At 37.0% G+C, this 14,932-nt stretch overlaps 1 protein-coding gene across 5 annotated transcripts in view; it reads left to right on the forward strand.

Moving 5' to 3' along the window:
- The first annotated feature begins 3,118 nt into the window (after positions 1-3,118).
- The window catches only part of LOC116734035 (cAMP-specific 3',5'-cyclic phosphodiesterase 7B), a 28,893-nt gene continuing 17,079 nt past the window's right edge, over positions 3,119-14,932 (forward strand). For 2 of the 5 annotated variants that reach the window (XM_032585154.1, XM_032585155.1), the window contains exons 1-2: positions 7,891-11,188; positions 14,680-14,769. In XM_032585154.1, coding sequence (XP_032441045.1) covers positions 10,885-11,188; positions 14,680-14,769 — 394 coding nt within the window. In that variant the 5' untranslated portion in view covers positions 7,891-10,884. Of the gene's footprint in view, positions 3,419-7,246; positions 7,308-7,890; positions 11,189-14,679; positions 14,770-14,932 lie in introns of those variants that run through there. The other 3 variants (XM_032585156.1, XM_032585158.1, XM_032585157.1) reach the window with 3 other exon arrangements.

Below are 14,932 nucleotides of genomic sequence, written 5' to 3' on the forward strand. Positions count from 1 at the left end.
CCTTTTTGCTTTTTATTTGAAGAGTTTTTAATATATAAATGGAGACAGTAAAGGTTTCCCAAACCACTATTGTTCATGCCATGTTTTACCTCTGTACTTTTTAGAAAGAGAAGCAAACCCCCTTTTATGCCGAGGCAAACACAACATGCTATTTATTAATGATAAAGGGTACATGTAACTAAAAAGTGCTCAGGGGAAAAAAAAACCCTAACTGATTAGACTAAGGGCGTCTTGTTAAACGAAAAGAAAGTAACACTCTTTTTTTTCCACCAGGTGGCAGCAATAAATGCACAAACATCAATCCTCAGTCCGCCCTATCCAACCCTATTTGGCCACATTATCATCCAATAAGCACTAAGCAAATTTGGGTTTCTTTTTTTTTTTGCACTAATCAACCCAACAATTTTGTTTTACAGATCATAATGCATATAAAATGTTGCCATTATCTACAAATGTCCTCTTAATTGTTTTACAACCTGTTTGTCCAAAGAATAGTCAGTATGCTGTGTTTGGAGACAATTTACGTAACATAGTAACACTGATGACCACAATGCTTTTGGGCATTAGAAAACTGTATTTCTGTTTGTGTTATTTTCATAAGTACCATCCTGATTTCCTTTCAGATTTGATTAATCAGGAAACACTTGAGATTAAAAATATCTTTGCACAAGAATCTTTGCCAACACAGCAACACATGTAGTTTTAAACACTATTTTGAAACATTAATTCATACAATAAAAGTGAGTATGCATTTCAAAAGTATCTGGAGCAATATTTCCAGGTGATTTATAAACTTCTAAGTGTTCAGAGACATCAGCTCCTGGACATCTGAGAGATTCAGCAACTGGTTCCAGGCAGAAGAAGGCCACCTACTGAAAAGACTTTTTCCCCAGTTCAGACCAGACCCTTAGGACCGTGAGAAGGCAGACATTCTGTAAGTGAAGAGAATAACATCCCACAGTCTTTTGGTTGACATAGCTTTGAAGGCATGTGAAGGGAATTCCAAGTATTGCCTTAGGCACACAATGTTACAAAGCACGGTATGTGTTGCAAATACTGTTGCAGACCAGGCATTGCCCGTCAAGGTCGTAACACTGTCTGACCACAGTGACCTCCTCTGGCAGACGAACGGGCTGACTGGGTCCTAAACTGTGCAGGGAATTGTCTGTCATTTACCTATGCCACATGGTATAGAAAGTAAAGTGCAAAAATATTTAAACAGACAAAAAATTAAAAACTTGCTTCAGATAAAATAGTGGGTCTTAATAACTTTGATTAAAAATGATAAGGAGCCCACTGTTTTTGGATATAATTAAAGATATACAATTAAAACATAAACAAATGCAGGCCTTAACTTTTTTCTTTCTTTTTTTTTTACGTAATATTGTTTTAGACTTTTTTTGTCATTAAATATTGACATATTTTTTCATAAATATCAATGTCCTATGAAAGAAAATGTATCCATTCTGTTTTTTTCAGTTTGGAATCAAAAAAGAGACAAAGTGGTTGTTCTTTAAAACATTTCTTTTATCTCCTGTACTATAGCAGATAAGAGTTGTTAAGTTTTCTTCTTTCAAAAGGTCATGCTGCATTTGCGTCTCTAAATGAGTTTTATTTAGCTGGTATGAGAGCAAATATTGGTCCTTGGATTGTAAAGGTTATAAAACCCTTGTTTAGGCAATGAAAAAAGTCAGATTTTTAAAAAATATAAACATTAGTAGCACAACATAAATATACACCCATGACACTGAAGAATAACCTTTATAATGGCATGAAGCCTTGATATAATCAGTTTCATAATTCACACCTTAAATAAAGACCAATCTGTTCAAAACTGGGTGTACATTTGCTTCTGGATATGGTTTAGTTAGTGATATCCATGTGATGTTGTTGTGCCTCAGAGAATAGAATTCTAAACAATAAGATCTTTATTAAAAGTCTGAGTATTCACTGAAAACTGTGAAATATTTATTATGGAGACTTTTAAAAACCTCAGAGAAGTGTGTCTGTCCTCTATTTTAGTACTTCAAATCCTCGAGACACAAACAGCCTGAGACGTTGACCTGGCCTCCAAATATGCCAGATTAAAATCTGAGCATTCGTGACTTGTTCACAAAGAGAATCACATAGAAACCATGGAAGAACTAACTTTCCTGTACTAATTTGTCTAAACTGTAATCTCAAACTTATTAATAAGCATATTCAATGCTTATTTGTTGTGTTATTGCTCTTTATTACACCTAACCCATGTGTAATTCCATCTCTTTATCCACTTATTTGGAAGGTAAAGGATGATTAACTGCTCAAAAACATTTTTTAAAATTAAAGATCTATCCATTTTTTTTTGAAAAATTAAGTTTCAGAGAAAAAATTAAAGTTTTAGCAATTTGGGTTGGTCTTAGTGAACTTATTGCAGTTTTATATAACTAGACACAACAAGGCTAAAAAGCATGCAAGAACAAGTAAGAGAGGCATCGTCATGGACTCTGTCCTAAATGACATTAAGTCAATCAGGCAGTTGCTGCTCATCCAAAATGCTCCTATCTATTTCCTGAAAAACAACAGGAAATAGATGGTTTAAAATGAGACATTTGGTAATCATAGGTGTGAGGCAGTAGGCTGTCTTGGATTTGAATATAAAGTTTATGGTTACATGGTTCATAAGTCAAAGAATGAACCACGAAGACCGCTTTGGGCATCAGAAATCTGTATACTGAGCCATCATTTAATTTCTCTTTCACAGCTCTATAGTCAACTTCCTGAAACCTTTACAATTCTTCACCTTAAAGGTAAAACATTCATTTATCAGATCATTTTTAACTTGTCTTCAATCTTTGTTTTTACGTGATGGCTAAATTGTTCTACTATTCTTTCAATGTTTTGTTTTTTACTTCTTTTACTTTTCAATTGTAATTAATTAAGGTAACAAACCTTGAGTAAATCTTATCAGTGTAGTAATCATAATACAAACCATGTTGTTTACCTACATTTCTAACCAACCAATCTTAATGAAAGCTGTGACATTGCCGATCTCTGATTGGTCCACTCTGTCTTAAGTCCCGCCCCCCTGGTGCTACAACCAGCCCCTCCCCTCTCCGCTCTCTGCGGTTCAGCTCATGATCAAATACACACGTAGAGCACGCGGACAGGCGCTGCGGGAGAAAACACCGCTAGGTTTTTCTTTAAACAGCCTCCTGTTGCTCCCACACAGGGTGAACAAGGTCACTAACGAGGGGAGAATGAAACAACTGGCTTTATAATAAACAGGTGTCAGCTAGGGCTCCGTCAATTCTCCTCCTGCTGAATGCGGAGCTCTCCTGCGTTTCTCCTGACATGAAAACACGCCGCCAGATTCCGTCGCCTTCACTTGTTCTCTGCGAGGAGTCGGGATGGTTAAATGTCCTGTTTAATGGTCGAGGTATGTGAAACTGCCAATTTACAGCTGTGCCCGGAAACAAGTAACAGTGTTGTGTTATTGTGAAGGTGCTGCTGAGACCCATAGATAATAACTGTTACACTTTAATGACCTGTGAAGTCTGTACAATGATGCGAGGTAACTTAAATCTATAATGCTCTCAGCAAGTTACATCTTTGCCCTTATATTATAAAGCGTTATGATATTATCGTATATTACAGCATGCTTCACATCCATTATGACCTTTTTGCTAAGGTTATATATGGCAGGTTAATATTTTTATTTAATTTGCTTAATTTTCTAACAGGGTACAGCAGGCCTTGTTTATTATTATTGCAATGGGTCACGTCAGTGTATTGACAGATTTACAGCAGTCTACCTGCAGCGTAGATGCTGCAGAAAACATGCAAACAGAGGGCAGGCACTTTATATAAAACAAGACAGATTTGCTCTTTGTGTTTACTTATGTGTCAGTTCTTGGTACAAACATCAACTAATGTCTAAATAGACATTTTTATGTATAAGAAAGGATATATAAGGATTGTATATGTGATTCTGTAATTTAGGGTATGTATGGCATTTCTAGAAAAACTACCTCTTTTTCAGAAATTCTTTCAAATTTCTTCTTAAATACATACAGTCTTGATAAATTATTAATTGTTAAATATTAGCTGCCAATTTTTCACACTTTTAGAAGACATGCATTTCCTCATGATGACTTTTAAACATGTCATCATCATTTTATATAATTTTTCATTAAACAACTGTCTATCAGATTGTCATAATATTCTTGCATGAAACTATTATGATTCCACTATAATCACAAAGATCTAACATAAATATGTGTAGTTTTATTTGAAAAGCTCACCAGGCAGCTTGTAGCTTGCAAACTGTAGTTTAAAACTCTGATGAATATTTCAAACAACCAAATTTCTTAATTTGAAGTGCGTGAAAAGCAAAAGCAAAAGTTGTAGCTTTTTTTTATTAGCCGGCTGACCAAAGGTGCAGAAGTAACAGATTTTACTATGCCTTAACAGCTAGTGAGACATTAAAGGAATCAGAGTTATGTCAAAAACGTTCACTTATGAAATAATCTGTTCTTCTTATATTAATCTAAAAGTATAAAGGTGCAATATTAGTAGGATAATTTAGACTTATGAAGGTAAAGTGATTGTGTAGAGCTTCATATTTTGCATGAGAACATGTCTCATGAACATTTTTGTGAACATAGCTTTAGTTTGAATGACTCTGTATAACATAAGCACACAAAAGAGGGGGTAGAGAGTTCTGGTGGTAGGTTGATATGAATAACATTGCATCCGAATAGAGAGGAAAAAACCCAGGCTGCTGTCCTGTAAACATGCCATAACCACGTGGGGAGGATGAGTGATCAGTCACTGCGTCTGGGTTTCCTCCATCCACCCACTTCCTGCCTGCCAGTAAACAGTGTGTGCTAGCTCACATGTAAATCCTCTTGCTCAAGGTACACGGGTCTTCCTCTGGAGGGCTGAGACTGAACACTAGCGGATAACGGATGATTTGTTGGATGTTCATTGGCCCAGTGAGTTTATCAGACTACAGTCAAAATACCAATGTGCGCATGTCTGCCCTCATGTGGCTAAAATACCACAGCTCAGTGCACTTAGTCCTCTTTCACCTTCATCCACTATTCACATACACAAAATGTTTTAGTTATGGCAGCCATTATTATACATGACCTATGATGAATTGAAATTTTTCACTGGTCCTCACAATAGCTTCCCCTGTTGCACACCGCCAGATGCATTACAATATAATATTAAGGGTGTTATTGATGAGCTCTTAGAGTGGGGGGAATGCCTCTGATGGTGTGTAAAAACATTTTACAATAAAAAGTCCATAAACTATGGCATGCATTTGTGTTCTGGTCCCCCAAGACAGTGTTTAGAACCAACTTATTGAGGGGCATCTACTAGCTTCACTCATCGACAAACTGAAATCCTACTTTGCAAGGCAGCTTTAGCTCAGTCAGTTTTAGATGGGGAGCATCTGTGAACATCAGTTTTCAAGTCACTGATCCTCAATTGGCTGCATTATTTATTGTGTTTCTGGAAGATGACTGCCCTGTATTTAGCGCCACCAATTTTCTCATCATCTCTGCAGCTTTCCAGTACATGCTACTGCCACCACCACATTGCATGGTGGGGGTATTGTGCTCAGGGTCATGTGCAGTGTTTGTTTGCAGCCTTACATAGTGCTTTGCATATGAAATTACCAATTTAGTGTCATCTAACCAGAACACATTTTGCCACATACTAGCTATGTCTCCTATATAGATTGTGTCAAAATGCAAATTGGATTTCTTTTTGGTTTCTAGTGTTAACGGTTTCTTCTCACCACTCTCCCATAACATCTAGTTATGTGGAAGCAACAACTATCATAATAATTTTCCATCCAGCAGATTCACCCACTTGAACTGTGGCTTTCTGCAGTATCCCCAGAGTTACCATGGGCCTCTTGGCTGCTTTTCAGATGAATGCTCTCCTGTATTAACTAACAAGGTGACTTTTGAAGCCTATTGATTGAACTCGATTCTCTTTTAGGGTTTTAGTGTAAAGGGTATAATAAGTGAAAAAACACACATTATTTAAAGTTTGTTTGTGAATAAGAAGATTTTATTTTGAGATTGCAGAGGGACATAAAATGGAAAAGTTGAAGGAGAATGGCTACTTTTATAAGCCAAGTCTCCTTGTAGTGCAAGACAGAACTTGATCCATAATAGCCTGATCTTAATCATCATACAGTGAGCAACATCATAACTCAAAGACAAACAAACCATTGTTCACAAGAAATAAGCATTTCTCTATTCTACAAGACTTTGCACATTTTCTGTCAAAGAGCAGCATCATGAAGTTCTAGTTTCAGCTGTTGAAGGTTTATAAAATCAAGGTCGCAATTCAATAGACTTTGTTATAAGACTGGCCAAACGTAAGCTTGAATTCAAAGCTTGAATTCAAAACATATTTTGGAGAAAACGTCACTTTGATTCACAGTCTTTTTCTATAATAGTGTTGATCATTTCAGATATTCATACAGTATATTGTCTTGTAGTGAACTGAATAAGGATGTTGTAACCTGTGTCCTGTTTTCTGTATTCTGTTATTAGAATTTGCTACAGGAAGTATAAAACCATAATTATCTTGTGACCTGAATTGATTACAAACACACCTTTGAATCACTAAAATAAGCCCACTGTCCAAGAGGCTGAGTCATGTGGAAGCATGTGATTAATGTGCAGATCATTGGCAGTGTGTGGCACTGTGCCGCTTGACCCACTTTTTCCAGTGTCATTGGTCCAAACACAGGCGTGTTGATACAGAAGCCGTAGATGCCAGGGTCACTAAGTGCAGCTCATCACTCAGTTTTTAGTAATTCCTGTGGTCATGACGAATGATATGGATATTTTAAATTAAGTTAATTAGATTAGTAATTTAAAATATTACATTTGATTGTGTACACTCAGAATTGGATCTTACTGCAGTAAAAATGTAAATTTTGACCTAATTGAAGAAAGTCATAAGTAAAAGTTGGTTAAACAACTAAAATTATTTATGTTTTACACATTAATAATTTGGTTTAAATTAATAGCAGAATAAATATAACAGCTTGTGGGTTAAGTTGTCCCTGCTTTCCAGGCATCAAATGAGGTCAAGAAGGCTCTCTCGTGACTTTTAACACACCGTTTATTTGTTCATAGGGTCACTGTTGGTCTCTGAAGGCATTTATCAAAAGCAATACTAACATAGGCCTCTTTTTTTTTTCTGTCTTCTTCCATCTTTCTCTTTGCCACAGAGGTGTGGAGGTATCGCATTTAAATGGTTGGAGCAGAATGTCATACAGGTTCGCATGCTGGGTAAGAACTTTTGATGCTCTGGAACAGGTCTGTGCAAAAGTGAGAGACACACTGCGTGCAACACACTGTAGTTTGGTGTGGATTCACTTACCTTTGATCCAGCATAATATCTAAGTGAAACATAGAAACATACACTTGCAATCACTGTATATGCTCATATAATGCCCATATGAGCTTTGACCTAATTGACCTAATTGTACTTGTTTTGCATGTACTTTGTCTTTCAGTACATTTTGCAATGTGTCAGAACTTAGGTCAGTAGACTAATACGGTAGCTGTGACTCCAAACCACAGACATGGATCTTAGTGAGCAAAATTTTTAATAAATCTTTAAATTAATGGGCAAGAGAGATCAGACTTTGAAGGCCTTTTCCAGATTTTTTGCATTACAAACACAAACTGTATGATTTGTGCAAACAAAACTATGTAAAAGTTTTGATTTTCTTTATTTTAAAACCTTAAACCAAATGAGATTGTTTTTCTCTTATTCCATAATCTGAGGAAAGTTGCTATTGCAGATATTTTTAAAAATAAGCAATTTTGTTTTGAAAATTTATATAGCTTTTGTCGCAAATTGTAACTAATTATTTTAAAGTTCATTCAATCCATTAAATAGCCAAATTGGGTGACATCACTCACTGATATATCCTCTACCAATAGAGATCGTGCACATGACAAATATATATCTTCACATATCTTCCTGTGGTGTTACACTGACAGAAGGGAACATTTATGAAGCAGAAAAACTCCTGTATTAGTGGCTTACAAAGTATTTTAAAGGAGGAGAGTTGAAAAATAAAGATCAAATGAATCCAGTAAAAACTCATGACAAAAAAGCTCCAGCAAAAGCTCTTTCAGTATCTCACAGCTTTAGTTTGGCTGTGTTTCTGCTCCACCACACCAGAATCAGACAGTTGAATTATCTCTTTGGCATGTCACCAAGTTCAGCAAGGGCCTGCTGTAGACGTTTATTTAAATTATGAGGGTTTAGCTGAGCAACATCTAAAACATGCAGGACACTGGCCCCTCAAGGCCCAGAACTGTCCGAACCATTCTGGAGGACAGAAAGTGATGAGGACAGTTTTCCATTTGAAATGTAGAGTTTGGTTCCTGAAGGCTTAATTCATTCAGCAAACTCCTAAATATGTAATCTGCATTAACAGACATGAGTTTTTAAGTTTTTAACCAATATCTAAAGTGTGGGTTAAGAATGTTATTGATGTAAAGCCCTAAATACTGCAACATAAAACCTGTATATGACCTGAGTTTTAAAATGTGCACATTCTTGCAAGAGCACATTAACATAGTTTTTAAAGGCTGAATTTGTTGCCCTGACCTGTCAAAAAGTGTGACCAATTCAGGTTTAAACGTGGACCAAAAACAAATGAATCAACACACTGTCCCATTTGTGTAAGCTTCTCTGTCTTTAGCAACTATTACAGTCATGTTTAGTCTTTGAAGGAAGGATTTGCAAAAATAGCTTTGGAGCCAGCAGTCCTCTCCCCGCCTGAGTTTATTAAACAAGACTTCCACCGACCTCGTTATCTGCTTTCTTTCTTTGGAGTTAGCATTTTTCAACTACATTGAATTTATGCTGCTAATGGACAATATATGTTCTTTACTTTGCCAAATAGATGTGAAATCTATTGTATATTTTTATGTGTCTGTCTTTAATCATCTTGAACATTATTATTTAAACACTGAGTTAAAATATGTGCGTGGACAAAAACATCAAGTTACAGGGGTGATATGGAGAATCTTGTTTAACTAGATTACTTCATTAGTTGTTTGACTATTCCCATAAACTGCACAGAAAGCAACAAATTCCATATTTTACTCTTAAGAGTTGTGAGCAATCAATTACAAACAACTATATGTTGTCATATAGTTGTGTTTTATATGATCTCCCTGCTCCCTTTTCCATTTTTCCCAGGCTGTTTCTTAGTCTTACAGCTTTTACTAGAATAATTTCTTGTTGCTAACTTTTTGCATCTGATATGTGATGTTCAAGGCCATGTGGATGGCTGAGTGTGTACGTCAGTGAGTGTGCCAGTACATTTGTCTGCACTTGACCGTCATTTGCACTGTGGTCCATACTGTGGAGCAGGTCTGCTGATCTATTTTCATGCAATTTTAACAATCTTGCTGAAGATTATGGTTGGATTTTTTTTCATTCATGAATTTCACTCCATTTATTCCATTTAATCATCTGCTGAGTGTTTAACTTACTAACTTTAAATATTGTTTACAGTTGAACATCATGTAATTGTCAGTTTTTTCTAGTTATTTTGATTTTGATGTCATTTGTAATTTAATCAAGATGAAACATACCCTCATCACATAAAGCATAAAACAACTGATTAGAGTTCTTTTGAGCAGGTTCATATGTTGTTACTTTTAATCTGTATTCTCATTTTCCTTTCTTTGAACACATCTCTCTTTCTGAGGCAATATGTATAAGCCATATCTGTACTTCAGAAAAATGTGGCTAGCTATAAAACACACAGAAGGAGAGAAATGTTTGAAGTAAGCCTGCCTTAACCAGTCGGGTTGAACCCCTTATAACTCAAATCCTTCAGAATCTCTTCTATAACCTTTCAGAAGTCAACAGTGTGTGCTTACTTCTGCTGATCCCCTCAACTTATGTGCCTTTTGTGATGTCATCAACCCAAATACATTTGAAACAGGGTCAGCTTTGTACTTCTGTGCAGTTTAATTCCCTTATATTTAGTGGAACCCTGCAATTGAAATTCACTCTTCAATGCCCAATGTGTTCTTGCTGTCAGTGCACAATTTTTAGTAAAATCAAATGGCAACTTTAAATTGAATTATATATTTAAGTCTATCTGAAGTAACAGTATGTCCTTTTATTTTAAACAATGAACTGAATATATATATTTTTTTCAATTTGAGTTTAGCAAAACCGGTTTGGGGAGGGGGTGATATTTACATTTTAATGCACATCCTGGTGTTTGCATTTCTATATTTTAGATCAAATATTTTTGTAAAAAGGTGGACTTAATCTCTTGTTCAATTTTAATTGTCTGATTGATGTTATATAAATTATTGCTAGAAAGGCAAATGTGTGGGGAAAGCATTAATTTGTTTGCATGGTACTAGTCGGGCTGGCAGCATGTTTGGGTAGCAGTGTATTGGTTGAGTGAGAATGTGAAATGAGCTCTGAGCTGAGAAAGGAGGGGCTTTTAGACTCAACAGCGCAGACTGAGAGGGACCATGGAGATGAGTAAGTATGCGTCAGAAAGAGGGAGCAGAATATCAGTTCTGGACTCTGAGAGAGAGAGAAAAGGATACCGACGGATTATTCTCTTGCTTTTTGGACTTTCCTCCTCTACTCTTTTGTTTTGGATTGCTTTACTTCCTTTAAATCTGTCCCCATGCTATTGATCCCATCTCTCCAGGGGGTCTTTGATATGCTGATTCCAGAGTTTTTTCAGTCTTAGTTAGCCCCCCGTATTATCTGTCATTCTAAACTGATGGTGGGCTGTTCCTTCTTCAATGTTTCCTTGTCACCGTCATCTTCTCGTCTCTGCACCATTAATTTCTTTGTGGTATTACAATGCCAGTACTGGAGAGGCTCTGGGGTCCAGATCTCAGGATGCAGGACTCTGGTCTCGGTGTCGGGGTCTGTCCCGACGAGCCTCCTGGCTCACGAGTGTGGACTCCTCCTGTTACTTGTGCTGGCCTGTCGCTGGCCCTGGAACTTCCCACTCTGATCCGTCAGCTCAGGGCAGCCTGGAGAACTCGCAGAGGAGACCCTCGGGGGCCGGAGAGAAGTGAAGGCAGGAGTTGGGTGGAAGAAGAACAGGAGGAGTTCAAAGAGATCAAGCAGGTCACAGAAAACAGCAATACACATGTGGAAGGTAAAGAATCCATAACAATTCATAACAGAGTTAAGCTTGTGGAAGACACATCTGATAAATTCATAATGTGTCTGATTAAGTTTAATCAAGCAGCAGTTCATGCTGCCTCAGACAAGACAATAATAACTTAAGATTTGTGACCTATTAAAATTCTTAACAGTGTGACGGTTTTGGTCTTAAAAAGCAATTTAAGGACATTTGTGCAGCTCATTTTTAAGATTCACAATTTAATCTCCAGTTTTTTGTTTGGCTTCTCGCAGAACTTAAAATTAGATCTCCCTCTTTTGTCCTGATTGTGTTCATATTTGCAGATTTGACAAGTCCATAGGTGCGTGTGTGACAGATTAACTCTGACAAGCATGCCTCTGGCCGTATGTTTATGAATGACGTAGGTGGACGCTTGGAGGCGTTAAGACAGCTGAGTAGATGAGACAGAGAAACGAGGGATTTGGGGCGGTTAGAGCCGGAGTTTCCAATAAATGAAGCTGTGGTACCATCTGCTAAGCTGCAGTTGTCCCCATGACACTGACGTAGATTCAGTCAAGAATATAGGTTTTAAAAAGGAAAATGGTAAACTTAGACACATTAGACTTGACACTTACAGGCTCTGCTGGCAGTATTGTAAGTAATCTGTCAATCACAGGAAATTTTATGCTGAAATTATGATTAATTCTGTGGGACATTCCCTGCAGTGACTCATAAGGTGGAGGATGGAGAATTTTCTACAGACTTTTCCCTTGAACTGTAATAACCTCATGTGATCATGTCTTTTAAAGGGGTGAAAGGCTTTTGATATTGTAGGCCTATTGTTTCTAGGTACTGTGAGATTTAATCAGATATGCAGTGATGGTCACTGAGACATTTAATGTTGTCAGGATAATAAATGACTAAGAAGACTCAAAGTTCAGGTTTTGGAGAAAAAAAATCAACAGAAAAATTATTTTTTGTCTCTTTTTTACATGTAAGAAAACTTATTCATGTAACTTCTTAGATTTAAATTTGGAGTGATTTTTCTTTAAACAAGTCATCAAAAAAATTAACCCAGACAATTTTATTATCCATCTTTTAGACTACATTTTATCAGGATCACCTGGTCGTCATTAGCATTCTGTGAGTCTGCAGTTGTTTTCTTGACAGCAACAGCAAGTTTCAGATGGATACTCTACAATTTTTTTAATATCTGATTTTACACATAAAGCTGGAATCTTCTATGAACTCACATTTTGATCAGTTGACGATATTTTCATGTGAAGCAGTTTGGTGATCTGCTAGGCTAACACTGGCATGTTTACTGTCTGTTTTGATATGAAGCATTGACAAATTATTTTCTCAACATGTTTTGTTGCAGTTGGTTGTGTTTGGACAAAACGTGAAGCAAAAGTTGTTCTGCTTCATGCCTAGCGATTTCCTTCAAATCACCTGTGATTTAATGATAGTGTTTCAGCTGAACTCACGATTCAAATATGGACTGGAGGCTGCAGCAGCCAAAACAGTAATTGTAGAAGGTAAACACTAATTATTTGGGAAAATCCAGATTTGTAGGATGATATGCACAAGCTATATCATAGTACGATAGCCATGGACTGAAAAATAGACCAAAGTTTTTAAAAACGATCACTTCAAATGTGACCATAACGAACACAACCAATCAGAGCCAGGAGAAGGATCTTAGTGCTGCCAGTCAATGTTGCTCAATGTGCTAATGGTGGAGAAACAACTTAATATTCCAGGAAAATAATTTGTCCACCTTCACTGACCTTTAGAAGATTTAAGAACGTTTATATCTGATTTAATGTCAAAGTAAGAAAATGAGAAGTTCTGCGTCTTCTTATTGATTGTGTATTAATCTCAGACTCAGCTATAGTTTACACAATAGTTTTTATAGTTTATTATTAACATATAGCTGTATAGATGCATAACATGCATGTAAATAAAGGAGCAACAGCTGCAGGCAGAAGGAAAGATCATCTGCCTCTGTGTATTCACAGCAGGTAGATTTGAGTTTTAGCATCGCTCAGTATGGCATCATTTAAAAAAGTAAAAACAACACCAAACCACAGTTTGTGCCACTAACACCCACAGACACAGGGAAGCCTGCATATTTCGATCAGCTCCATGTGTCAGTATGTGTGCCAAATGTACACTCATGTTTTTGCTTCTCAAACTGGGATTTAACCTCATTTGTAAGTGTGTGTACACATACCAAATGAGTGTTAATGTTTGAGCATGTTGGCGCTTCCTTAAGCACACTTTCTGATTGACTCGCATTTGTATCGTAAATGACCCAGTTCTGTGCCGCATGAAAACAATGACCTAGTTACTGCCAAGCTAAGGGAAGAGAAAGGGACAGAGGAGAGAGGCGGCTGGCGAGACGGAAGCATTGGATCAGATGGAAGGAGGAGGATGTAAACACAGGAACCAGAACTAAAAGAAGAATTGGGGGAAAATGGAGCAGAGAAAGGAGAAGAATCAAGTGCTACAGAGAGCTGGAGGAGGCTGATTGTGTGAATGAATGTGGTTGTCTGTAATCTGGAGGTGTGATGTGTTTCTGGCCTGTTTACCAGAAGATGTATTTTGTCCTCGTCTTCTCTGCCAACGCTCTGGATTAAACAAAAAACTGTTCTTCCCCGTTTGCTTCTTTTGTTGCCCAAAGTAGGCCATTTGACAACGATGAGTCACTTTTCTGTGTATTTGTTCATGCTGCTGTGCATGCCAAAGTAGGAAGTTGTACCAGTTTTCTCCAAAGTTGACAAAAGTGATGCCTTACTTCTTCCATGCTGAATGATTTCTGAGGCTGCACTTTGAAGGCGGGATCTGGCACGTCCCGGCAGTTGCCACAGTGACAGCAAAGCCATTGCCAGCTGCTTTTAACGGCAGTCACTGAGGTGATGTGAACTGGCAACCTTAGGGATAAACTACGCTCCAGTTCCTAACTGCTGATCTATAAATTATTCATTATCCCCATAGTTTTCAGACTGTTCAAGTGAAGATTTTGTGTGTGTGTGTGTGTGTGTGTGTACCATGATTTGAGACATCATTCTGTCTTATCTTGTTTGTCGCTGGCCTCTGGGTGTGTGAATTGCTCATATTTTCTTCAGGATTCTCTGTTATTTGTTGTTGTTTGTTCCAAAATCTAGAGCTTCCCCAGCAAGTAAAGGCCTGGAGATATTTTTGAATAATTAAAAAAATCAATAATTTCTAACACTATTTAAACATGATATAATTTAGGGTCACATCTATGTACGCATTGTGTTGTTTTATCAAAAAACGACTGTCAGGTACTTGCATACCTTTTTGACTAATTAGACTTCTTGCTTAGAAAATATTGATTGCTGCATGAAGATTTATGAAATCATATTTTATATATATACATGCAGCAATATTATCCTTTTAAAACACCACTGACACTTCACTTATTGTGTTACCATTTTATCTTTTTATTTATTCTTGCTGTTTTTTTTTAATCTGGCTCTTCTCTTTCTTTCTGATAGCTGATGGCAGGCTGAACGCCGGTCATGCTGGTGTGTTGCTGGCTGAGAGACGAGGTTCTTACCCGCCGATCGATCTGCGGATCCTGAAAAGTACGATTCCTAATTGACTCATATATTTTATGTTCACGTGCATGAGACCATGGTTTAAACTGTTTACTATTTAAATATTTATTATTTTATAGATAGATGTATAGATAGATGAAGGACATTGTGATGCATCAATGAAGATGGTTTGACTTTTACAATTTTTTAA

This window comes from Xiphophorus hellerii, chromosome 15, assembly GCF_003331165.1.
Source record: "Xiphophorus hellerii strain 12219 chromosome 15, Xiphophorus_hellerii-4.1, whole genome shotgun sequence".
Classification (NCBI taxonomy): domain Eukaryota; kingdom Metazoa; phylum Chordata; class Actinopteri; order Cyprinodontiformes; family Poeciliidae; genus Xiphophorus; species Xiphophorus hellerii.